A 25976-nucleotide genomic window follows, 5' to 3' on the forward strand; every position below is an offset into this window, starting at 1 on the left:
ATGAAATGAAAACCTGAATGACAAAACAAATGAAAAATGCACATGGTAAAATATATTAAGTTATCTGATTTATATGTACTTTCACTTTCCTTATTATTTGTCAGTCAGCATGGCCATAAAAACAAGCAAAAAAAGCCATGAAGAAAAAATAAAAAAATTTCTATTAGTGAATGCTGGTACCCATTTGAGCCTCCACTTACGTCACCAGATCGTGGAATATAAAAAAATACTTGAGACAAGGAAATGAAAGCTCTTCATCATGTGGTAATTTAATTAACAAACTATAATATTCATCCTATTTATATAATAAGAAAACTGGTGGGCTAATTAACCACAGTATTCTTAATTAACTTGTTAACAGACAAACTAGAAAACAATAGAAAAATTGACATTCTTGCATTCAACAACAAGTATTTTAACAACAGAACCAGTAATATGCATATGTGATACATGAAAGGTGTTGAAGTTTAGTCTAGTCATACTGACTGTTTACCATGCAAAATGAGCAAAGCATATGATGTAGTGAAAGATTTTCTTCTATTATAAAGTTTCTAAGTTTACATTGTTATTTTGGCAAAGCAGTTAATTAAATGTTTTGAACTTGTGTTTTGGTTTGAACCAATATATTTTTCTACTTGGTTAATTTTTTTCTTTTCAAAGAAGTAAAAGATACCATACACTGTTCAAACTTTCACTCTAGTACTGTGTCTGCTTTGCCAAATGCCCGACTTTTCTAAAGAAACTGGTCAGCTTAGATCAATAACCTTAGCTACAGAAATAGAGCTTTGACAGTCTACAATGTTCTGATGTGGAGATCAGTCAATGAACTCCAATATCCTCAGCTAAAGATCCAGAGCTCTATCAGCCTACTATGTTCTGATGTGTAGATCAGACGATGAACTTGACTATTCAAAGTTGAAGATCTAGAGTTCTGATAGTACAACATAGTACATGTATATAAGAACTCCAATTCCCTTGACTAAAGAACCAGAGCTCTGACTGCCTGTAATTTGCTGATATGCTCATCATAGTATATCAGAACATTGCAGGTTGTCATAGCTATGGATCTTTAACTAAGGATAGTGAAGTTGATTGACTATGATGACCATATGGTTACCAGTTTATTTTGTGAAAATTCACTGTTTAATGTAACTATTAGATCAAAGTAAAAAAATCTTATTCATGTTATTATTCTCTGTATTCACCACACAAAGTATTCCTTTGTAAACTTCAAGATATTATTTACCCAATATTTAAATAAAATTTGTCATTTTAAGATTATAAACTCCCTTTAATTACAAAAGTCAGGCAAAGGTTGAAATCAAGTACTTAATGGAGGTTACAAGCCGTTTCTATCAATCATTAACTTGTATTGAAATTCAGTAATTATAGAGGGAATTGTAGAATGACCTTATTTGGGTCAAAAACATTAAGAAGTAATTTGTAATGCTAAGATAGAGACAAACTTTACTTAAGATATGACATTAGGCCTATATAGTTTCAAACTTGTATTCAGTTTTCAGCAATTAAATGAAAGCCCACTTCTTCCATTTATATCTTGTATCCTAATTACTTTTGAACAACTGATGTAAAATCTTGAACATTAAACATTTTATATCATTAAGTGTTATCTAAGTATTATTGGCAAAACATAACGTTTATTAAAGTGTGACTTAAGAAAAGTACAAAACTTGCATTCAGATGTGTGAATCATATTTTCCCCTTCTTAGGCAAATTTAAATGTCCCTTGTGCAGTAATGAACAATCTGCATGACACGGGTTATGTTCTTCTCATATATGTTATGATGGTATGATACTAAACCCCTAACGGGAAGGATTGTGCCTGATATTCATATGATGAAGACATAATCTTTCAATCAGTTTAATTGAAGTCTGGAGCTGGCATGTCAGTTAACTGCTAGTAGTCTGTTGTTATTTATGTATTATTGTCATTTTGTTTATTTTCTTTGGTTACATCTTCTGACATCAGACTCGGACTTCTCTTGAACTGAATTTTAATGTGCGTTACATAATTGTTATGCGTTTACTTTTCTACATTGGCTAGAGGTATAGGGGAGGGTTGAGATCTCATAAACATGTTTAACCCCGCCGCATTTTTGCGCCTGTCCCAAGTCAGGAGCCTCTAGCCATTGTTAGTCTTGTATTATTTTTAATTTTAGTTTCTTGTGTACAATTTGGAGTTTAGTATGGCGTTCATTATCATTGAACTAGTATATATATTTGTTTAGGGGCCAGCTGAAGGACGCCTCTGGGTGCGGGAATTTCTCGCTGCATTGAAGACCTGTTGGTGACCTTCTGCTGTTGTCTGTTCTATGGTCGGGTTGTTGTCTCTTTGACACATTCCCCATTTCCATTCTCAATTTTAATCTTGGACATATATTCTAATATATATGTATTCTTAAGCCTGGTTGTCACTATCAAAGTTAACTTGTTCAAAGTTTTCCTTGACCAGGTAAACTTGGTACAAGTCATCGGTTGTCACTATCAAAGTCTTTCATTCAAAACATCATCAAAGAAAACTTTGATAAGGTAAACTTGGTCCAAGTCATCCCTGGTCACTATCAAAGTTTTTCATCAAAAAACTTGGTCAAAGAAAAAACTAGACTGTGATTTGATAATTCCCATCCAAGTCCATTCCATCAAACTTTCAAGAAAAAAAAAAGGATGAGATTCTATTTCGTCATTTCTTGGTCAAAGTTTTTGATGGATTTTTAGATAGCGACAACCATCAAAGAAACTTTGATCAAGAACTTTGATTCAAAAATGGGGATGAAAAAAATAATATGATATAAATATTAGTATTCTGTCCAAGTATAAAGCTTTTTTTTATTATGGAAAATTGATTTCAAGTTTTGATAAAAATGCATTCAAGAATATGGAAAATTTGTATTTGTTGAACATTTAAATTTGTGGTTTACCAAACCCTTAAAGTCCCACATAAATATTGGTTTCCCCAAGAATAATACTGAATCCACAGTAGTCTATTAAATGATGCTATAACACAATAACTGGAATGTAAAGTTTTAAAATAATAGGTCTTCAATCTAGGAAAGATTAATCACGCCTGTAGATACACCCTTATACTGATATAACAAGAAACAACTGGAGATTCTGGATTGAGAATGTTATAGATCATTAGGTGTTGCCCTTTAAGAAGGTAGTTGATGACAGTTACTATCGCCAAGGAAATCGGAATAATATATAATGCCAATGGTGTTATCTCCCTCTTTTGAAATGAACATGATACATATTGTAAAAGGTCACAAGGTCATATTTCAATTTGAACTGTGGTACTATTAATCTGCATGGAGGTTACCATCATTTACTACATATTTAGTTATTGTGTTGATACAACACAACAAATACTGCAATTATAAGTTGGGCAACTGATGCCAGTATTAGTCGACAGACTGTCAATTGTTTTACAGGACTGATTTTGTAAGTATGTTGGGAAATCAATGTTCAATCTTTCCTAATAGAACACATTCTTTTATCAACTTTCTTTAAGGCATATTGTCTGTCAGTTTAATAAAAATTATAGAAATTATATTCTGCTTAAAAAAAGTAAAATGACTGGAAACCACACCAAGTTTACTTTTTACAGCTATGGAGTTAAAAAATCCCAATTCATTCAGTACAAGCTTTCCTGAGACCAGAGATCAGTGAAGTGTTTATTCTATTTCTTTTACTATCCATCCATTACCTAAATGAAAACATTTAATAGAAATAAGAAAATATGTTATCAGAACACAAACAGAAGATGGCATTTCTTACAATGATAAAACCTTCTGTATTATAAACAATCAAACACCTGACTAATGAATGCTGATTTATAGCAAGATATACTAACATATGTTTTTTGTATCTAACTATAAAATAATAGAAATTTAACATCATTTCATATGAAACATCATCAAGTTTATTTTCAAAAAATGGGGATGAAAAAAATAATCTTCAGTCAAATCAAAGGACACACAGAAGTCAGCTTATACTTCAGTATTTAGAATTAATTATTTCATCTTTGTTTAAGTCCAGACATTATTCAAAACCAACTTTAATGAATTTCTGATTAGTTAGTGCCCATTTTGCATTGTTTTGTGAAACAATCAAAATTTCCCAAATATCTAAATGACATTTATTTATGGTCCACATAAATCAGCAATCTCCACAGGACAGAGGAGCTACAGTTTTGCACTTATCAGGTGGTTAATCTAAATTTCTAGATATATCTTTGTTACTCCTGATGTAGGAAGTTAAGTGAATAATTCTATGTACCCTTTGACAGATTTCTTTTGCATTGAATCAGTAGAATAATATGCTCTGACAGATTTATAAGCTTATTTTGTCAGCTTATATAACATTGTAACCACATGACTGAATGACTATAATTCATTTTGGGTAACTGGCTGGCTTTTTAAAAGATCTATCCAAAGATTTGCAGAAATACACACATAAGTATTTGTATTTCAATATAACAGCATTCTTTCAAAATATTCATCCAAGAATGACATAGTTGAATATGAATTATTTCTCATTTCCCAAGTGGAAAGGGGCATAAATGACTTAAAGAATAGCAATGGGAAAAGCAACAATTTGTAGAATTTCTTTTCATGGAAAAAGAAATGAAATATACTATTATACCATCATTCATTCTATATTTTTAAGCAGTTTATGCATCAGGTATTTTGGGGACATATATGTATAATACCAAATATTATTAGGTAATATGAGCAGTGCTTTCCTTTTGTGTGCTGTTGTTCTATTATGCCAATAAAGCAAGCAACATGAAAATCTATTATTTGTATTAGTTTTGTACTCTCAAAAGTTGCTAAAATTATTTGTGTACAGTAAAAACCAACTTTCACTTGTTGAATAAAAGGCACTTTCAAAAAGTAACACTATAAAACCTTTGGACAGTAACTTTAAGAAAACAGGATCAGGATATCTTCAAAAAGTTAAACAAAGTCATTCATAACAAAACCAGGGGCAAGTGAACTTGAAGAAAAAACTACAACATCTCTGAACTATTCATTAAACATCTCTGAACTATTCATTAAACATCTCTGAACTATTCATTAAACATCTCTGAACTATTCATTAAACATCTCTGAACTATTCATTATCAGCAATGAAAACTACACTTAGACATTCTTTCCAAAAAGTCATAAATGCCAAACCAATTACTGCAGAAATCAACAATTATACTAATACTTATTGTGACATAGAAAATCTTCATGTTCAACATGACTTTTAACTTTAGAGATTGAAAATTACCTCAGCTTTCAAAAGTTCTCTAAAAACAGAAAATTTAACTGACATATTTAAATGACAGAATTTTGCTGCAACTTAATAAATATGAACTATGAAGAACAGTAACAAATAAACCAATGAATATTGAACCAGAAGTCATGTCTGAAGCTAGGAACAAAGTAGTGTCTTAATTACGTACTTGAAGGTAACTAATATCTAAACTGCATCTGTTTGGGAGATGGTTATTAAAAACCAATATCCTTCAGAAATCTTATTGTAACCTATTATTTGGAACTATGCAAACATTAGTTAAGAGTTGCTGATATTGTTTCCATGAGCAAAAGTGTATGCTTCAATATCTTACATGTAAATGACTATTTTTTTTTAATCTAAGAATTCCAACTGAAAATGAAAACTCAGATGGAAATGTACTAAAAGGAGACGTGGAGTATATAAATCAATGAGACAACAAGCAAACAAGAGAAAGAAACGCAACACAAAAAACATTTAGAGGAAAGTATCCTATCTAGTGGAGAAATCAGAAAATATTGATAGCATTCGTAGACAAACATAAGGAAAGTTGGACAATTCATTGTAGTGAACAAGGTTGACCAGCTCAATAAATCTGAAAACTTACTTATTTACAGTACTAATATTTCTACTAAAATGTACTGATGTTTATCATACAGAAACTAAAATGTACTATTATGTTTATCATTCAGAAACTGAAATGTACTAATATTTATCATATAAAAACTAAAATGTACTAATGTTTATCATACAGAAACTAAAATGTTCTAATGTTTATCATATAAAAACTAAAATGTACTAATGTTTATCATACAGAAACTAAAATGTACTAATGTTTATCATACAGAAACTAAAATGTATGAAATAAAATTCCATAAACAACAGGGAATAACTTTTTGTCATATTTGTGCACAGTGTATTATTTGTTATTTAAATTTGAAAGTTTATATTTTCATAAGCCTTGCAAAACACTATTGTGAAAACTGATGACTAACTATTGATTAAATCACTGTCAGAAAATATTGTTCCCTATGGAATGAAAGTTTCATTATAAAACCATGTTTAAACAAGATGATCCTGTGCAGGATTATTTTGAGTTCTCCTTCAAGATGGCTTTATGATCATCTGACAATGTAAAGAATTTTCACATAGTTTTGTCAATAAACCCTCTCTTCAACTAATGCCCAACAAAATAAACATACTTCTGATATCGCTGAATTTGAAAGGACAAAACGTGTCAGTTTTAAGTCTCATTTATAAATGTGTCAATATTTCAACATTTATCTAGCAATTTTTAATTTAAAATCACTGTCACAGCATTGAGATAATAGTCATTCACCATATTATTAATAGCTACAAAAACGATCCTTATTTTTCAAATGAAAGTCTGTTAAGTTAGAGATTGAGGAATTAGAACCTATGAACCGTTGGACATTTTTACCAAGTGCTTTTAAGATTTCATAAGTTACTCTTAATAAACCTTTTATACACAGAAAGCTGGAGAATAAATATGCTATATTTCTACATGATAATAGTCTCTGATGGATAGTTGTCTCATTGGCAATCATACCACATCTTCTTATTTTTATATATACACCAGTTTGACTATGACTTAATAATGGAAAGTGGACACAGACTTGTATGTCTAATTATTGTTTAAAATAAATGGTCCAGGGAACACAGTTATCTTCCTTTGATTTTCGTTATCTACAAATAAAGTACCTGGTGTGGACAGTGTACAACTTATTTTTTTCATACACCTTCCAAATTCATTTCTTTATATTTAATGCATAGAGTATTTAGTAGGTATGGCAATTTTTTTTATTTGAATTTATTGTCAAAAAGAAATGCACTACGAAGTAACTGTGTTCTCCGGCCTAATATTAATCCAATTATAATTATGACTCAAACATATTTTCTGAAAGTCCATTATCCTTTCAATACATTATAAAATTTTTACAAAAATTGGAAAACAAAATTATTTTACACTTATTTTCAATAATCTACAACTCCTTAATGAAATAGAAGCAAAATTTGGTTTTGCTTAGCATGACGTAAGGAGTCTTTAATGACATTTTGCATGTTACTCATAATGTGGCTGCTTGTTTTTTCTACGCTTCTACAAAACAATTTAAGAAACGAAAATAAAATAGATTAAACACTAGAAAATGACTGTAGCAATTGATGCAGGTTCATTTTCCACTGTGAATGCCACTCGTTCTGAACTAAACTAATATTTTATTCATAATTAAATCAACCAAAACTGAACATTATAAGGTCCTGTTGAGGCAACTCTGTTTGATTCATCTTCATCATTCAGATGTTTGCATTGGGTGTATTAAATTTGGTTATCAATCAAGAGTGACAATGCTTCAACTCTAGAGTTACCATAGCAATGTAAAACATTGGTAAATTTAATTTCCTTGCTAGTTTTCTGATAAAGGAGACTGATTAAGTTGCTTCTTTCCAAATCTGGACATTAATATAAATTCATGAGATCATTTCAGGGGGTAAAAATCAATCATAATTATTATATCATCAAATTATTTCCAGAATTATCAAATATGGAGGGGATAATTCTATTTATGGAAAGTAAATCAAAAGACCCTTGACCTTTGATTCAATGGAGAAAGATAAGAATTTCTATCCAGATCAGTTGCATGAGTGCTGCAAAAAACAACTTTGATTTCTAAAATTCATTAATGAAGATATATTTTCTGAAAATCAACAAAACTAGGAAAATGCATTTAATTTTTTTTTTAAAACAGCTCTTCAAATAAAAAAAAATTAAAATCTCCATCTAAAATGCAATCTCTTGACCCTAAATCAAATATTTACAATTTCTTGCTTTTTCACCATAAGCAATTATTATAATGGAGAGTAGTCAAGTTATATTACTTAATTTGTTGTTTTATCTGATTAATATCAATATATGGATTCATTTGAATGTTTACAGTTTAAAGGAACAGTAATTTTATAACATATAAATAGTTTACATTTTCCAACTAAAATGGAGGTATTGTTGTACAGACACACATATATTATTGTGGAGGAAGAAAAACATTCATGATTATAACTGATAAAATCAAAGTAATATTATATAATATTATCTTCAGATCATATCACAGTCATATAAACCAGCAGTAAAAAATTGTAGGTGAAAGATGGTTAAGATATACTCCCCAAAACAGTCAAAGTCTAATTCGTTATGTTATGCTATATTAGGTTCTTTTCCATTAATAAAATAAATGTAAATTTCTTAAGATTACGAGGGGGAGATAATTTATGGTAAACTGACTAAATAAGTTTATTTCAATCTGATGTTAAACTAGTTTTAAAACCTATGCTATGTTCTATAGAAAATTGTACAGATTTCTCCTTTACTTACATCTTAACCTTTAATAGGTGTTTCAATTATGACTTATGTTTTATGTATTTAAACTTTTTTTGAAGAGCACCTCATTTAAAGAACCTAACTATTTAAACAGACATACAAAAACATACCAGCAGTTCTATTCAATGGGAAAAAAGCTAGAAATTGTTGACATGTGAGATGGTGTGGAAGTGTCAGCAGGATAAAAAAGATGTTCCATGATGAAGAATACCTCCTCGTCATTACAAATGCACCATGTGTTTAACAAATAAGTTAAGTGAAGCGTAGAGTGCTCCGATTAACCCAGACCTGATATTCTAAGTTTACCTAAACAACTATGTATAAGTGTTGTAAGACATGAACTTCTCGTGTTCATCAATGAACTCACAATTTTATTTATATAAAAGCAGTTTTGCTAACACATTTATTCACCAATAATTTCATCACTATGTTTATGTGTTAAAAATTCCTTTTCAATTAAAAGTTTATAAATATGTTAAATACAAAAGCTGGACCAGAAAGTATAAGTGAAAGGTACTATCAAGGCCAATTTTCATTTTTTGGACAATGTATTTAAAATAAAGGCAAACAAAATTACTTGCAAATAAAAATAACTAAGGTAAAAAATTATGTGGGATAAGGTCAATAAGCCAGCATTAAAAAGACATCTCCCCCCCCCCCCCTAAAAAAAAACCAAAACAAAATAAAACGAAAAAAACAAAAACAGACTAGAAATAAAAGATATAGTCTTTACAGTATTCAAGTGTCTATATGATGTGTCAAGTTCTAAGTTGCTCAGTTTAAAAAGTGGAATAAATTTGATAGAGAAAAATCAAAAATCCGATTAAAAATCTGCCATCAACACCGAATTGTTCAAGTTGTTTAACATTTATAAAATCTAATAATGTGTCATCCATGTGCACAAATGCCAATGCATACACGTAAGAAATGATTTATTTGAAAAGCTTCAAAACTTAATCAACTTATTTAAGAGCTATATTTAATGTTTACAATAATAATTCATACAAAATAACACAATCTATCCAGGTGCAACCAAAAAAACTAATTTTTCTAAACTCATCAGGGATATAAAAAAGAAATATAATGGACATGTTTTGATTCTATGAAATCTTAAAATCTCATAATAATACCACAATATTACACATTTTTGTATCTCTAAGACCTTTTTTGTAGGAGATTTGTGTAATTAAAACTTTTATCAACCCTCTGAATTCAAAAACATCTATTTTCACTTAAAATGATAACCAATTTATAACATAACTGACAGGAATTATGAAAAGATATTTGCACAACTGATTGAGATTTCTGATTTTGAGAGTCTAATTTTAAATGATTTTTAGAAGATAGCATGCATAAATATTTGATTGAAATCAAGGATTTACAATTGAAACTACTCAAGTTTCTACATAAATATTGCAAAATAGTTGTGTAAGCAGGCTTTAACCAGACATTTTAACAGACTTGCTGAGGTGTCCTTAACCACCTTTTATTTTATCTTTATTCCTTCTTTTCCATATTTTAAAATTTGTATTTTAAAATTTAGTTCTTTTTATCAAATTTGCCCTTCTGTGACAACAAATGTACATGTGCTAAAATTTGTATTTTTACACAGCATGCAATGAAAAATCGGACAAAAATTAAAAGAATCTAGTTAGAGGCATCAAACAAGTTGAGATTGTACAATCTTTTAATATAGTAACCAAGGAACCTAATAGGATCTTTAACCTTTTTGAGATCTCAGTCATTAACTGTTAGGATTTTAAAGCATTCATCTCTTTTTATTGCTTTTGTAGGAATCAGACAACCCTATGCTGTCTTTGTACCTTCAAAGTTATCTTTGTGAGTTTGTTATTTCATAATTTGTTTTAACTATCTTCTTTCATATAGAACCTTTCACACTTGTTATGTAGGTTCTCTGTGGTGTGACTTAACCTTAATCAATGAGACCATGCTGCAAGGTCTATGGTGTGACTTAACCTTAATCAATGAGACCATGCTGCAAGTCTATGGTGTGACTTAACCTTAATCAATGAGACCATGCTACAAGGTCTATGGTGTGACTTAACCTTAATCAGTGAGACCATGCTGCAAGGTCTATGTTTCATTCTAATTCATTTGCTATATTGCCTAATGTATATCAAACCCCATCTCTCTTGGGTTTTCACGTTTCAAAGAGCTACAGTTTCCAACTAAGATTGTAAACTGGGTTGAATCCATATGAGTTCTTGTTTTTGTGAATGCAAAGTGTATCATTTATAGACCAGTTTCCAGTTCCTTTTTATGAATGAGTTATACTGGTTGACAAAAGCCAATTAGTGAAAATGACAACATTGAAAAATCGACTCTCACTGTGACATATATAAAAACATAAGAAAGTATGGGAAAAAAGCAAAAATATGATAGTTTCCCAAAAAGCAGAGCAAAAGTTGATTGTTAAGTTGTCAAGTTTATAAAAGGATTTTGTTTTGGATTCAACATTTCTGTTATAAGCACAGGGATACAGTAGCTGCACTAACAGTGATACAGTAGCTAGACCAACAGGGATACAGTAGCTAGACCAACAGGGATACAGTAGCTGCACTAACAGTGATACAGTAGCTAGACCAACAGGGATACAGTAGCTGCACTAACAGGGATACAGTAGCTAGACCAACAGGGATACAGAAGCTAGGCTTATGGGTATAACTTATGAAGAAAATATTTCAGTAATGGACATAACTCCAAATTTTACAATCTGTCTGGTATCAATGCAGCATGATGTAATATGCCTTTTAACTTTACCATTCATCATCTATTTCATCATTTATGTTAAGCTTTTCATTAACAATTTCTTTCTAAGAATTCTCCCCTTGATTTGGCCCCTTTCTCTCCATTGTCTACCCTAGTATAACTGCACATTTTATGTCTGGCTTAGGAAATTATGGGTTATGGGAAATCATTACTGTATTGGAAAGCATTTAATCTTAATTTCACAAGATGTCAAATAAAATATTAATAGATTCTAAATCAATTTTTCAATATTGTCAGACTAAAACCATTTTTACTTTACAGAAAACACCACTTATTTTTCCCAATTACAGGTTATATTTAATGGAATCCCTGGTGTATAAATCCATGTGATACATATTTTGATTCCACAACTTGAAATTTGCAGGTGTAATTCCTCCAGTGTTAAACAATAGCCATCAATGAAAAAATCATCGGATTGCAAACGATACGCAGATTAAACTTTTGAAAGCATGGCGGGTGATCTGAATGAAAGCAATAGAATTGTACAGAGTTAACTGGGTACGTTTAACAACATGTCATTGTATGGATAACTACAGAACATGTTCAACTAATAACTAGTTGTAGAGTATAATACATAGTAATTACTGCTTACAAGTACTCGCCCAAATCGTTGACATATCGTCAATAGGTCATAAGCTCAAGTCATTAAAATAATTTTACATGGACAAATACTCATCTTGTACTTACTTTTAGTTGGTGTACCCACATGCCAAATATGAAAATAGAAATTAAAGTTATTGACCAGGCTTGACCATTGTTGACAAAAGAAGAAGAAGACCTAGAAGTACATGGAGGGAATATTACAGCATTTGTTCCTAATGGTATATAGGGTATATATTTGTTTTTAACGGAATTAAGGGTATAGAATAATTGTTCCAACAGGAACATTTATTATGTAGCATATCTAGTTTCCAGACGAACTTCTGTAAGGAGGAACAAATATATGTTGATAAGAGAACTGTCCAATAGAGGTCAAATGTCATGGATTTAAGCAATTATAGGTCACATTACATCCAATAACAATGAGCAAAACCCATATTGTATAGTCAGCTAAGCATCATAAATAAGAAACATTTTAAACTAAAAAATAACAGCCTGATTTGTGATTGTAGAACTAGGGATGCTTTTGATGGTCTATGCAATTATTTGAATTTCTACATAAAAACATACTTTCTTCACCATACAAATGATGTAGACATAACTTAACTTAAAACTGAAGTAATTAACTTTTTCATACTTAATTCAGTACAATATTGACTTTCTCCTAATGTTGTATCTGTGAAGGTTCCAAGATGTCTTAACCATTAGACAAGATAATAGCTGCATACCACTAATGTAAAATATATCTTATTGGAGGAAAATGGCCTAAATTAGTGGCTTATTATCATATTAGTTTCCAAATGTCCTATAATTCATGTCAAAGGTATCATTCTCTCAAGGAAACTGTGAAAGATAGCTTCCACAATAAGTAGCCCATGATTAGACTTTATTACAAAATAATGACAACCATTTTAATACATCTTTAAAAACATTCTATTCAACCTAATTATCTGTACCTTTTGCTGATATAACTTACTTTATGATCATATTTCCATTTAGTTTTATACAAAAATGTCCTATTTATTATGTCAGTATGTAGTAAAACATATATTTCTTCCTATCTGACTTTAGAGTTTGACAATTTTCCTTGCCCAAGCATGCAATAGCTTCTGGACTTAAAAGGACCGGCTTGGTCATCCGACATGACATCTGATTTCTTGTATAATTTTTTTCTTTCAGTCAAGTCACTTTTTTCTTTAAAAATCATTTTATTATCCTCCTCATGTATGAACAAAATTATCACTAAAATTGTCTTTTAAATAAATGATATATACCAAAATTTAATTGCAAAATTAAAACTATAAAAGACATAATAGATATCTTAGTATTATCGAAAAAGTTAAAATAGAAATATATTTAGAAAACTAATATAATCATCAGTAAGACAAAAACATGTCTTGCTCAAGATGGGTAAATATTTATTTGTACACAATACCTAAAATATACCAGAATAAAGTAATATCTCCAAACACCTGTATATTACCTGCCATGAGGATATGGAAAAAAAATGTAAAATATCTTGTCAAAAGATACTTGTTCAAGATCATGCATCTTATATAAAAGATTGCATCTACTCTATAAAACTTATTTCATTTCAAGATCTCTATCATGTCAGATTCTTATGCTTTAAAATGATATAGAATAGCTATCCTTTAAAATCATATACAATAGCTACCATTTAAAATGCAAATGTAAGCTTCTTTTATCTCTGTAATGCAATTCAGAATTTAAATTAAGTATCAAATTTTAAATTTTGTAAAAAAAACGGTCAAAAATAATTTGGTATTAAATTAACTCCCTTTGTCAGATTCCTTTTCATTGGTTTTTTCTATGTCAATACTTTGTTTAAGTTACTGTCTATAAAAATATTTAATGCATATGAAAATCATTTCTTGTTAGATCTTCAGCTAATAAATAATTATGAAATAATTTTACATGCATAAAAATTTGTCCTTGAAGTGCAGTAAAACATGACACCAACTTGATAGTTAACACCTGTCCTTTCATAATTAAAACTTTGGGAATCTGTCAAACAAGTTTAGTGAAGTTTATAAAATAATTACATAATTTTGATCCATGTTTTCGCATGTGCAACAAGGATCCGTTCTTACTTTCTGCTAAGTACTAATCCTAAGGGTTAATACAGGAACTCATTTTCTCATGCATGCAACTTACATGTAAATCAAAAAATGAAAATAACATGTAAATTTTATACTTATATATAAATCTATATTAACCTGTATCCTTCAATAGAATAATGATACATGTACGGACTACCAAAAAGTGAGGAAAAAAAATTAATCACATCCAAATTATATGAAAAAGAAAATATGACATTTTCATGAAACCTATTAAAACAATGCTCAATTAAAGTAACACATTTTTTTTATTTTAGGGCCTTAGAGCTGACTTATGGTATGGGTTTTGCTCAATTGTTGAAGGTCATACAGTTTCCTATAGATCCTTAAATCTGCTTCATTTGGTCTATGGTTGATAGTTGTCTCATTGGCAATCATATACCACATCTCCTTATTTTATATTTATAATGTATGTACAATGAATGTATGTACAATATATGTATGTACAATGTATGTATGTACAATATATGTATGTACAATGTATGTATGTACAATGTATGTATGTGACCAAAAGGAGGTTGATATAATGTGTCATTTGCTTGATTCTGAAATGGTAAACAACAACACATTTTTTGGGCTATTTGGTATAACTTACTCATATAAAAATAGAGAGGTGAGAATGATGGTCCTGGATCCTATAAGGGCTGTAACTGACACTGTAATTTATTGTCATTTTATCATCTATTCTGACCTTTGTCATCTATAATAAATTTTGAGCACTATCAGCTTGTGAATATTTCTAAAAAAAAATGCTTGTTTTTAAAAAGTTGAAAGAGACCAAAGAATATAAAATATCAGCAGAAAATTGTTCATCAGTAAAATAGTTCACATGAGTTAGAAGACTTCATTTAATCTTATTCTTACAAAATAATGCTAAAGACTATCTGCAATTTTGACTTTTTGTTTTTATTCCAGGGTTAGAATTTATGCTGATCAGACTGATGTTAAACACTGAAATGGACCTGATGGCTAATAGATTTAGATCCATTTTCTGATAATTGCCCAAAAGATATATCAGGTTTAAAATTCAACACTTATTTTACATTATATAAAGATTTACAAAGAGATATCATATGATATATAGTTAGGTGTTTTCATTTCCAATGATATATTTCATTACATGTTATTCAAGGCCTACAGTGTGTCTGAAGAATTTAACTTATTGTTTAAATGAGAAAAATCTGTCTACTTAGAACAAGAATGGACATAGTAACATTGTCCATTCTGTCTATTTACAACAAGACTGGACATAGGAACATTGTCAATTCTGTCTACTTACAACAAGACTGGACATAGGAACATTGTCCATTCTGTCTACTTACAACAAGAATGGACATAGGAACATTGTCCATTCTGCCTACTTACAACAAGAATGGACATAGGAACATTGTCCATTCTGTCTACTTACAACAAGAATGGACATAGGAACATTGTCCATTCTGTCTACTTACAACAAGAATGGACATAGGAACATTGTCCATTCTGTCTACTTACAACAAGACTGGACATAGGAACATTGTCCATTCTGTCTACTTACAACAAGACTGGACATAGGAACATTGTCCATTCTGTCTACTTACAACAAGAATGGACATAGGAACATTGTCCATTCTGTCTACTTACAACAAGAATGGACATAGGAACATTGTCCATTCTGTCTACTTACAACAAGAATGGACATAGTAACATTGTCCATTCTGTCTACTTAGAACAAGACTGGACATAGTAACATTGTCAATTCTGTCTACTTACAACAAGAATGGACATAGGAACATTGTCAATTCTGTCTTCTGCATGTACAGTACTAACTGTTTTATACAAAAAAATAAGTATAATTCAAAATATACCATATTATTAGAAAATTTTGTTAATTCAATTTGTTCATTTAAAAAATGAGAGACTCCATAAATGATCCTCAACAAGTAGGTACAATTTAGGTTAGGTTGTTTTTTTTTCAAATTGAACTTATTAATAAGCTGAAACCATAAAATTTGATAATTTTGCAATCATCAATGGAAATATAACAATGTATTAAAGCTAAAATGCCATGACCAATATTGATGACCAAACAGATTGAAATATTACAAACAATAGCAAATAGTCAATATAAATGTATGTACATATAATAAAAAATATGGGACGGACGGATAGACAAAAAGATGGAAAGATGGATGGACAGACAGAAGGACGGAAAGACAGATGGAAAGACAGACTGTCAAGGGTAACCTTAATTGCCCCTATTGCCTAAGGCAGGGGCATAAAAATATATTATATCTATAAAGGACAAAAAAAGCTTTTAAGTTCAGCATATCATGCACATACTGCAAAACTGTTCTTGAGGAACCTCAATGGTAACCAAACAGTCGTCTTCAGCCTAAGATAAAATTGTACAATCAATTTTCAAAACTTTTGTTGTTCATTTTGCCATTTCAGAATCAAATCACTAACTTGTATTCATATATGATGCCTGCCATATGCTAGAATGGTAAAGCTAAATACCACAGTTTCAGCTATAGCTATTTTTTCCAATTCATTTGGTTTGAGATAAGCTGAATTTTTTGACTTGTGAATATACTAGCTATCAATTTTCAATCAAGTCAATCAAAATTATAATTTCCTCCTATTGATCTATCAATGTGTCTTTTCTATTAACTGTTTTCTGAGGTTATCAGGTTTAAAATTTGTAAAGTAAATATTTATTGGAAGGTTTAATTACATAAACAAGCTCTAAGACAGATTTTGTATGTTTGGGCTTATAAACTAACAATACATGTCAGAAATTTGGTTTATCTTTTCAAACAAAATGGTATATTGATGTAAAGGATTACAAAAGATATCCAAACTTTGAGATCATTGAAATGTACACTTTACATATTGTATGATGGTAAACTCTAATACATTCTATGACAGGTTAATTACAGTGCTGGTTATCCAAAGTCCAATACCTTTCTTATGTAGCACTCAACTTAACATCTACAAATAATACTTATTAAGGAGGGGGTGTAATATAGACATTATCTTCTCACATAAGTTATACTGCTAAGGGGGTGTTGAACAGTTATACTACTAAGGGGGTGTTGAACAACCTTGACTTCCAGTCAGGGTCTTGCACAGTCGGTCATAAGTTTTACGTTGAGCAAGATGCATGCTAAAAACCAATCATTTGTTAGCCTTGTCTTATGTGTTGATCTCCTGGCCTTCAATATACAATATATCTGCTTGCAGATTACAACACTGAACTTGGTCAGAATATAAAAAGCATAACTTGCCAAAATTCATACAGATAATCCTATATAAAACTATTCTAAAAAATTATACTTTAGATTCATTCATTCATTTATTTTTAGCCAGCTAGCCAGTGACAATGATTTTGACTAATAATTTTTATGATTGTACTTGTAGCTGAATGCATGTCCTAATAAATCTTTAACTATGTACATTAAGTTAGATCCATATCTTCAGTGTATACACATGTTCTAGAAGTGGGCTAGAATAACAGAAGAAATTTACACAAAATTGAGAATACTGCTGAAAGTTGATAAAAATGAGACAGCAAACCAACATCTGAAAGAATCAACAGACATCTAGAGGTCAACCTACAGTTTAAGTTAAGCATCTTTAAAGGTGGCAGTAATTAATATTTCAATTGGTAAACAGTATATATAAAAAATATTCTATTGGAAATCCACCTTAAAAAATAAAATTCCTGTTCCTGTAAAAAACATGTTCCTATCAAATGAATCTTGGAACATGTTAGCCTTTTTTAACATAAGATACTTATTATGGAAGGATAATATAGTTGTTTTTCCCTTTTATATAATTTAATTAACCCATCGTACATGCAAATTGTAACTTGATAGATGTATGATATCCATTTAAAATAAAAGTGGAAGAAAAATCATCAAAATTTTGTTATTAAAGTTTTTCTTTATACATGTGTCAGAAAATTATAAAGTTGTAAATGAAATATAAAAATATATGTAAAACAACCAAAAGTAAAAAATGATATACCTACTGTGAAAATTACTTGCTCTTTTAAAAAAAAGGGGGGATTGGGGGTGGTTATCAAATCAAAATGTTTCAATTCTTTAGGCATTTTCATTTTCAATGTTAAATAAGACTTTTTTCCATTTCTGTAAGCGCATGTGTATAAAAAGAAACAGGTCTTTTTCTATTTAATATTATATAACCAACATGGCCGTCACAAATGCGAAAGGTGAATCAATCTAATAACAAGCGCTTACCACAGCGCTATTAAAAAAATCCTGGGGAGAACACTGGTCTTCAACAGTAGACAACCCCTCAAACAGGTTGGTGCTTCCTATTTTTTATTTATATCTATTTAGTATGTCTAAATGAAACACTAAAATATCAGGTAAGAACGTCAAACCTTATAAATTTTGGCAGAATTGTTCTACAATGTACATGTAATACAACAGAAATAATGTTGACTATGTCATTTCAGGGCCTTTTATAGCTGACTATGCAGTATGGGCTTTGCTCATTGTTGAAGGCCGTACAGTGACCTATAGCTGTTAATTTCTGTGTCATTTGGTCTATTGTGGAGAATTGTCTCATTGGCAATCATACCGCATCTTCTTTTTATATATATAGCATGATAAGAGTTTTACCTTTATATTACATATACATATCTTCAAATGAATTATTGCAGAAAACAAAGAGAGGACAATGCAATCTAACATGTTTACAATGCAAATACCATATGCTTCCCAAAATAAAAACAAAATTGTCTACATATGATAGCTTCTCTAATGATCCCATATATACCAATGATGTTGTACATCTTTATTGAATGAAGTTAAATTCCAAAGCAAGTGCAAATTGTAATGGTTGGCATGCAAAGAATAAATTTACAGCATGTAGGAAAACAGCTTAAATTTGTGTTATACAGCAAACTTTTATGAGCTGAAACATGCTGCAAATAAATTTTATCTCTTATTACATAAAATTATACAAATAACAGCAGAAAAATGAGAATATAAGGTTCATTTTCTTTCAGTGAATCAATTCCATTGCAATTTACATCATTCCAGTTAGAATATTTAGTAATAACCATGGCATGCCTTGTAATAAACTGTTCATATTGTTCTCATAAATCCACCTGGCCTCTACTACAAATTCATGTCACAAACTGATTTACAGGAGGAACTAAAGGGACCTCCATGTAAGAAGGTGGAAGCTACTTTCTCCAAAAAAAATCATCTGGTAGTATTCGAATACAGTTTAAGTTCAACAGCTGAAGAGGGCAATGCAAATTATTATTGGCAAAAACAGGATTATAAAATAATTCAAGTTTCTAAAGTACTAAAAGCATTTAACAGTCTTCTTAACTTTGCTCAAATTGGTTATTTATACATTAAGTCTTTTTAAACATCACTTGAATTGTTTTACTTGTGTTTTTTGTTGTATAATACAAATGTATAATGTTATTTTTAAAGAATTGAGTGTTTTAATGTAAGAATCATTGTATGTTCTTCTGTGTACTTTTTTTTCATGTCTTATAAATCCACTAAAAAAATACAATTCAAAGTAAAAAACAAAAATTGAGGATTTTATAATAAAACCCCAAATGTACTTTCTCATTCAAGAAACTTTCTAGACATGGTATGATTTAGCATTGACCTCTATATGTATTTTAGTTGTATAGTGTCATTCAGTTGCTGTCTCATTGACATTTACACCATTCATTTATAAATAGGAAATAAGTCTACTCTTTTCAAAATCAACAAAAAATGAGCTGTCAAATTGACAGCAAACTAGGTTTTCTGTTTTTTTTTTTATTAAGGTAACCATTGTTGACTTTAAGAGGGCAGCGAGTATGAATGAAATTGATGTATTCTAATGTGTGGAGTTTTCAAGTTTGTTTGACCTGCCACATTATGTAGATATAAGAAGATGTGGTATGAGTTCCAATGAGACAACTCTCCATCCAAGTCACTATTTGTAAAAGTAAACCATTATAGGTCAAAGTACGGCCTTCAACACGGAGCCTTGGCTCACACCGAACAGCAAGGTATAAAGGGCCCCAACATGACAAGTGTAAAACCATTCAACAGGAAAACCAAAGGTCTAATCTATATAAAAAACGAGAAACGAGAAACACTTATGAACCACATCCACAAACAACAACCACTGAACAACAAGTTCCTGACTTAGGACAGGTGCAAACAAATGCAGTGGGTTTAAACGTTTTAACAGGTGCAAACCTTCACATAGTAAAACATCACAACACAGAAAGACACACTATAAAATATCAATTGAATTGGCTTAACTCAATCAAAAGACATATTAACAAGCATTCTGAGAGCATTGCATGGCAAAACATAGTACCCTACCGGGTAAAAATTCATTATACTGGAACAAAAAGCTAATACTTTTTTAGCTAACTTGTTCTATAACTTGTCATGGTGTAAACAAAAAGAAAATATCAAGTCAATATCTTCAAGCATGACTAAAAACAGTGTGGAAAACTGATTAAATGAGTGAATTTTTCAAGTCCAAGGACCATAGCTCTGCACAAAATTTCGAACTTGATCTGTATAACTTGTCATGATAAAACTATATACCAATTATCAATCAATAACTTCAAGCATGATGAAAAAAAGTGTGGAAAACACTTTAACATTAGATATGATTAATAGTTCTCTAAAATTAGATATGATGTAATACAGTGTATATCTTTTTTCAAATTATAATCAAATATAATTAATAGTTCCAAATATTTTTTCTTTTATTTGTCACAAACTAATATAGATTTGTAACTTATCTATAAAATGTCAACAATTTTTATCTACACAATGTAATGTTATATATACATTAATAAAAATAGATTATTATCTAATTATAAAAGGATTTCACTTCATAATTTTTTTTATATATATATAGCATTCAGAAAATTAAGTTTATACAAAATAACAAACAAACCTGCCAAAAAAATTCTTCAAATAATTTACCAAAGAATGTCTTTTAAAAAATGAGTTATCTCCCTTTGTACAGAAATATGGTTTAACATAGTACTCTAACATTAGATATGGTCCAGAGTTATGGTCCATAACTCTGGACTAAATCATCAGACCGGAACAAAATTCAAACTTGATCTATAACTTGTCATGGCAAAACTATAAACCAAATATCAAATCAAAAGCTTCAAGAACGAAGAAAAAAAGTGTGGAAAACTGATTTGCCGGACTGACAGACGGACAGACAGACGGACAGACAGACGGACAAAGTGCAAACCTAAAGTCCCCTTCGACTTCATCGGTAGGGGACTAACAAAAACAAGTAAACATACACTGAACGAATAAAATTGATCTATGACACAATGTTAATACAAAATTATTAAAAAAAAGGGGGTGGGGAGATGTAAAACAATATCAGAAAGACAACCATAACCTTGGACAAAATGCCGTCAAATAAAATAACGTACACAGGTAAATAAAAATAATTTTGTTGTAAGGTATACATGAAGTACAGAAATATTTTTAACAAATGTGCCTATTTTCCAATCTATCAAGGAACATATGTCCTGTCTGAGCAGAAAAAGTGAAAATAGTCAATATCAAACTTGACCTCCATTTTGTCATCAGTAACAACATATACAAAATTTGAAAACTATTTGCTGAACAGTTCAAAGGTTTAATTGCATAGAAGCAGCATAAAGTGCCATTTTCCAATCTATCAAGGACCACAACTCCTGAATGGCAAAATTGAAAATCATCAGTATTAAACTTGACCTCCATTTTGTCTTCAGGAACAACGTATTGAAATTTGATATGCATAGGTGAAAAGTTCATAAGGTATTGCATGGACACAACACAAAATGCCATTTTCCAATCAATCAAGGACCATAACTATTGAATGGAAAAAGTAAAAAAACTTGACCACTTTTTGTCATAAGTAACAATATATTAAAATTTGAAAACCATTTGTTATAGCTATAAGGTTCATATGATATTGCACAGAAAAAGTGCCATTTTCCCCAATCTATCAAGAACCATACATGTAACTCCTTAACAGTAAAAGTGAAAATCATCAATTTTAAACTTGACCTCCATTTATCATCAGTAACAACATAATTTAAATTTTATTCGCCAATTTAATAACTGGTATTTCCTTTAAGGAAAACCTGGTTAATGAAAGGAGCATTGTGATTTATAATACCAATGGCTTGCACCGGTGATAAAAACTTACATAATCTTGTCAAATATGTTTTGCCTGAGGTGGCAGGCACCAGTTCTGGTGTATCAGAACATGGATCCCACACAGAAAAAATTCAATACAAAGTAATGAAATATATAATTGCTTCATGTGGACTAAAAAAAACAAATGAATGTGCATGTACATTGTTGGTTATAGTACTACATTAGTACATGTAAGTGGTTGCATCACAGGTACTGGTCTCAGATTTGTTTGTTCATATATGTTATATTAAGGTAAACATGTTTTACTTGTGGGTTGCATACACAAGTTGTTGCTTTCCTTCACAGATTTGACCAGTCAGAAGTCAAAATCTGGGTCTCCTTTATAGATTTCAAAAATTCAGGTTTTTGTAAACAAAAATATCTTCAGATTTTGATAGAAGGTATAGTTGCATTGGAGAATGCAGATAAGGCTTTGATTCGTTGAATTTCATTTATCTCTTTAAATTTCCCTAATATTCTTCACTGACATTAGCAGGATTCTGCAGACTGCCAGTTGTGGAGCAGATTTGTATGAGGAACAATCACATTAGATTTGTATGAGCAATCACATTGTTTGACTTATTTGCAATACATTTATAAATTTTAAAATCTGCATGCCAGACAGACGACCAAAATTCCAGCTTTTTTCTAATCATATACACTGTAAGCCTGTATAGCTTAGTTCCCTGAAACCCTCATTTTATTTGCTTTTTTGCTTGAACAATGTTGAAAGAATTTTAGAAAATTAAATCATAAATCAGTGAATTTTTTAAGGTTTATTAAAAAATAATTTGTTTCTCAATCTACACAAAATATACATGTGCAGAATTAAAATGTTTGAAATCATACAACAATGCTTTAGATCTTAAACATGTATATCAAAATCATTGGAATGGAAGGTTTTAGTCAAGGGGACCTGGATTAAACACACAGGTGCCAAAATTTTAAAATTGTTCAATTGTTCATATAAACAAAAGCAATTTTGGTCCTCTTTCAATCCTCCCACACACAAACAACAGGCACTTGTCTCTGAACAAATTTTGACCTACATACATGTACCATAATTTCAAACCAAGGTATATCGGTATCTTTTTCAGATACAAGTGCTGGTACCACACACACTACATTTTATGATCAAGATTTAACAGAAATTTACAAGCACTTAGACAATATGTAGTCATAATAACTTATGTTTTAAATTATTAAGTACTTGTATGAAAATTGGCTAATTGTGAGCTGGAAATTCTAAACTCATTTTTCTTTAATAATCCCAACAGGAAACTTTTGAATTTTAGCCAACATAAAGATGTTAACATGCATTTTGGATAAAGTTTTTCTTGTGAAAAATCTATATAATTTGTGGTGAAACAACATTAGTAAATTTTTAGTGTTGCATTGACCTGTCAAACCTTTATTGTATATCCAATATAAACCAACTGTTCTAAAGTATATGTACTATATCATGTATGTAGACAAGATTTTTTCTATGATAAAATCATAATAATTTGAATTGTCTAGTTTGTAATTCTCCATATTCAAATAAAAAGGAGTCACTGTAATAGGCCTTATTTGGTCTATATAAAAAAGAATTACATGTGTATTACAAAGTTTTATAAAATTTGTGTTTAAATGCTAGAATGTTACTATTATAGGAATATTCTGTGAAATGTTAAAGCCAAAGAGAGAACAAATTTGCATGTTTATTTGCAAATAGAAAAAGCTTCTTTCTTTGGGCTTTTTTCTATTAAAGTCATATTTCATTTTGACCCTACAACTTTCAAGAACATACATATATATATATATATATATATATTATCTTAATTTTGTAATATTTCCACTTTATGAGGCACCGAGGGAAAATTTAAATTAAAAACCACAAACTCCATGTTTATATATGTTACTAGAAATATTTTATTATGAATGAAATCAGTTGAAAAAATTATTTGATTGTTATATATTTTTTTTTTAATTTTCTCAAGGATTTGTAAAGTTATTATACAAATTTATATTATATTATTTATGTAATAAGTGTTTTTCAAAGCTATCAAAAATAATATTTTATTTATGAAATATTTGTTGTTTGAAATTTAGCAAACAAAATGTCATCTCAATTTTAGTATTTTATATTTCTCTAAAATTACAATGAGCCACTAAAGCTTTAGCTAAGATTACTATAACACAATGTTACAAAGTTTTGTAATCTCAGGCTATAATTATATTTTGACAAAACCTGAAAATAATGTAATTTAATTCTAAGTTTTACATTTTTCTTAATATTCTTTTTAAAACAATACAAAGTTACTTTTGAAGAAAACAATATCAGTGTATCATCCATGCTGTGTAGCAGACAATAAACAAATAAAATGTGTACTGCCAGAAACAACCAAGTAAACAACAACTTACCCAATAACCGCAATGTCTCTTTCGGGTCCAGATATAAATTTAAATGTGAATTTGTCTTAGGTAAGAATCCTAACACTAAAGAAATTGTAAGAATAATCGTAAACGATGACATTGTGTTGAAATCTCAACTTATTCTGACATGATCTGTTGTGTATTGACATTTTCTAGCTGACTAACTAAATTTAGAAATGTGTGACGGAACGGCATTGAAACATCCGCCAATCGCAGGTGCTCGATAATTTGGTATAGCATTTTCTAACAAAAAATGTTTAATAGTTTAAGTATTTGTAGAAGTGAGGAAGTAATAGAACAAACATTTTGTGTTTCTCTTTGAATTGACTTAAATTTGAATCTTACTTTTACCTATATTCACCTATTGTATTTTTGGAATTGAAAGTATATAAATTTCAAGTCATGTGATTACATACGTCGCTAAAAATAATAATGAATAATAGCAGAGACATATAATACAATTGTATTATATGTCTCTGATAATAGTAATAATATCAAATTACTAAACAATTATTTTTAAATACTGCCCTCCCCCTTACAAAAAAAAACACACACACACAATTAAAACAAAACGAAAACAAACAAGAAAGGTACAACCAATTCTCATCATGGCCAATTTAACTTTTCGGTTGGTAGTCGAGACTGTCGTCCGAGTCAACAATCCATAGACTTCTAGTATTAGACCGAATCTAGCAAATAGCATGTGATATCTAAACAAATGTGTGATATAGGGCTTATAAAAAACAATGAAAAAAATGACCATAGTATGCAAAAAAAAAGAGAGGCGAAAAATACCAAAAGGATATTCAATCTTATTAATACAAAAAACAAACGGACAATGCCATGGCAAAAAAATAAAAACCAATCAAAAGACTAACAAAAGTATACAAAATACAACATAGAAACCAAAGACTGGTCAACACGAACCCCGCCAACAACCAGGGCTGATCTCAGGTTCTCCGGAAGGGGTTGAAGATCCTGCTCCACATGTGACACCCGTCTTGTTACTCATGTAAGTACAGACCCGGTGATAGACTATAAGACCGAATCTAGCCAATAGCATGTGATATCTAATAAATGTGTGATATAGGGTTTATAAAAAATAATTAATAAAATGACTAGAGTATGAAAAAAAAA

At 30.0% G+C, this 25976-nt stretch overlaps 1 protein-coding gene across 3 annotated transcripts in view; it reads right to left on the minus strand.

Moving 5' to 3' along the window:
• LOC127737337 (tyrosine-protein kinase RYK-like) overlaps positions 1-25014 on the minus strand; it is a 53454-nt gene extending 28440 nt beyond the window's left edge. For all 3 annotated transcript variants that reach the window (XR_007999397.1, XM_052247944.1, XM_052247943.1), the window contains exon 1: positions 24828-25014. Coding sequence is in view for 2 of the 3 variants with exons in the window: in XM_052247944.1 (XP_052103904.1) it covers positions 24828-24939 (112 nt within the window). In the remaining variant the exon portion in view is untranslated. The remainder of the gene's footprint in view (positions 1-24827) is intronic.
• Positions 25015-25976: the final 962 nt, after the last annotated feature.

This window comes from Mytilus californianus, unplaced genomic scaffold, assembly GCF_021869535.1.
Source record: "Mytilus californianus isolate M0D057914Y unplaced genomic scaffold, xbMytCali1.0.p SCAF_4, whole genome shotgun sequence".
In the NCBI taxonomy this organism is placed as follows: domain Eukaryota; kingdom Metazoa; phylum Mollusca; class Bivalvia; order Mytilida; family Mytilidae; genus Mytilus; species Mytilus californianus.